The sequence below is a fragment of the Octopus bimaculoides genome, chromosome 1, assembly GCF_001194135.2.
Source record: "Octopus bimaculoides isolate UCB-OBI-ISO-001 chromosome 1, ASM119413v2, whole genome shotgun sequence".
In the NCBI taxonomy this organism is placed as follows: domain Eukaryota; kingdom Metazoa; phylum Mollusca; class Cephalopoda; order Octopoda; family Octopodidae; genus Octopus; species Octopus bimaculoides.
In genome coordinates this window covers 194,563,103-194,564,019 of record NC_068981.1, presented here as the reverse complement: position 1 = coordinate 194,564,019, position 917 = coordinate 194,563,103, and the positions used below count along the sequence as shown (strand labels likewise).

Here is a 917-nt window from a genome sequence, read left to right as displayed (position 1 = left end):
TTGTATAACCTACCACAGCTGCATGGGATGGGGTACACGCAGTTTTTGGTCATATTCTCAAATGTAAATAATGTAAATAATGTGAAGCAATTATTGTTGTTTAGCTCCAGATCAACTCTAATTGAATACAAATATGATAAAAGACATTCCAGCTCTCCTGTTTTTTGACTTTCCAGATTGATGGTCTGGAAAAGGGCTGGCCAACCTGAGGTCTGCGGGCCACAAGTAACCAACTTGATACTTATTTCAAATGGGTTTATTTAAACAAACACTTTTAAAATTTTATCAAAAATTAAAGATTGTAATGAAAAGTAAAAAAAGAAAGCTACTACTGTTTTTGCAATGATATTATTTCATGTTGAATTAATATAATAGCATGAGAAATTAAAATGCTTTCAATTCTGTCAGTATACAAGCGGCCCTCAAAAAACTTTCTGTGATTAAAGTGGCCTGCAATGTAGTTCCAGTTGGCCAGACCTCGTCTAGAAGTACATTATGCAATGTGTTCTCCCTTTATATCTGAAGCTGTCAGAGCATGAATCAAAGAAGATTTGACAGCTATTTCTAGGAGACTGAATAACCGTGAAGGAGATTCTTCATTGCCCTACTGCTAAAAACAGACTTAATACTTACCATCATTAGGGTGTGTAGAGAGGAAAGTTCTAGTATTGTACTACGATCAGGTTTTGCACAGTGCAGTAAAGTATCAAAAATCATCTGCAGTTGGTTCACCTGAAGGGTTTTATATTTCATCAAACCGTCTTTCACTTCAGAGAGCAACGCCTGGAAATCCTTCGTGTCCGACTGAAATAGGAAAACAAAACATATAGAGAATAATGATAATAATAATGATGATGATATGTATATATGTGTATATATATATATATATATATATATATATATATATATATATATAT

The 917-nt window shown here is 33.4% G+C and overlaps 1 protein-coding gene across 1 annotated transcript in view; it reads right to left on the bottom strand.

The window, feature by feature from the left end:
- The window catches only part of LOC106869897 (lysosomal-trafficking regulator), a 189,845-nt gene that overhangs the window by 70,313 nt on the left and 118,615 nt on the right, over positions 1 to 917 (bottom strand). The window contains exon 7 of the mRNA XM_014915825.2: positions 634 to 804. Within this exon, the coding sequence (XP_014771311.2) occupies positions 634 to 804 (171 nt within the window). The remainder of the gene's footprint in view (positions 1 to 633; positions 805 to 917) is intronic.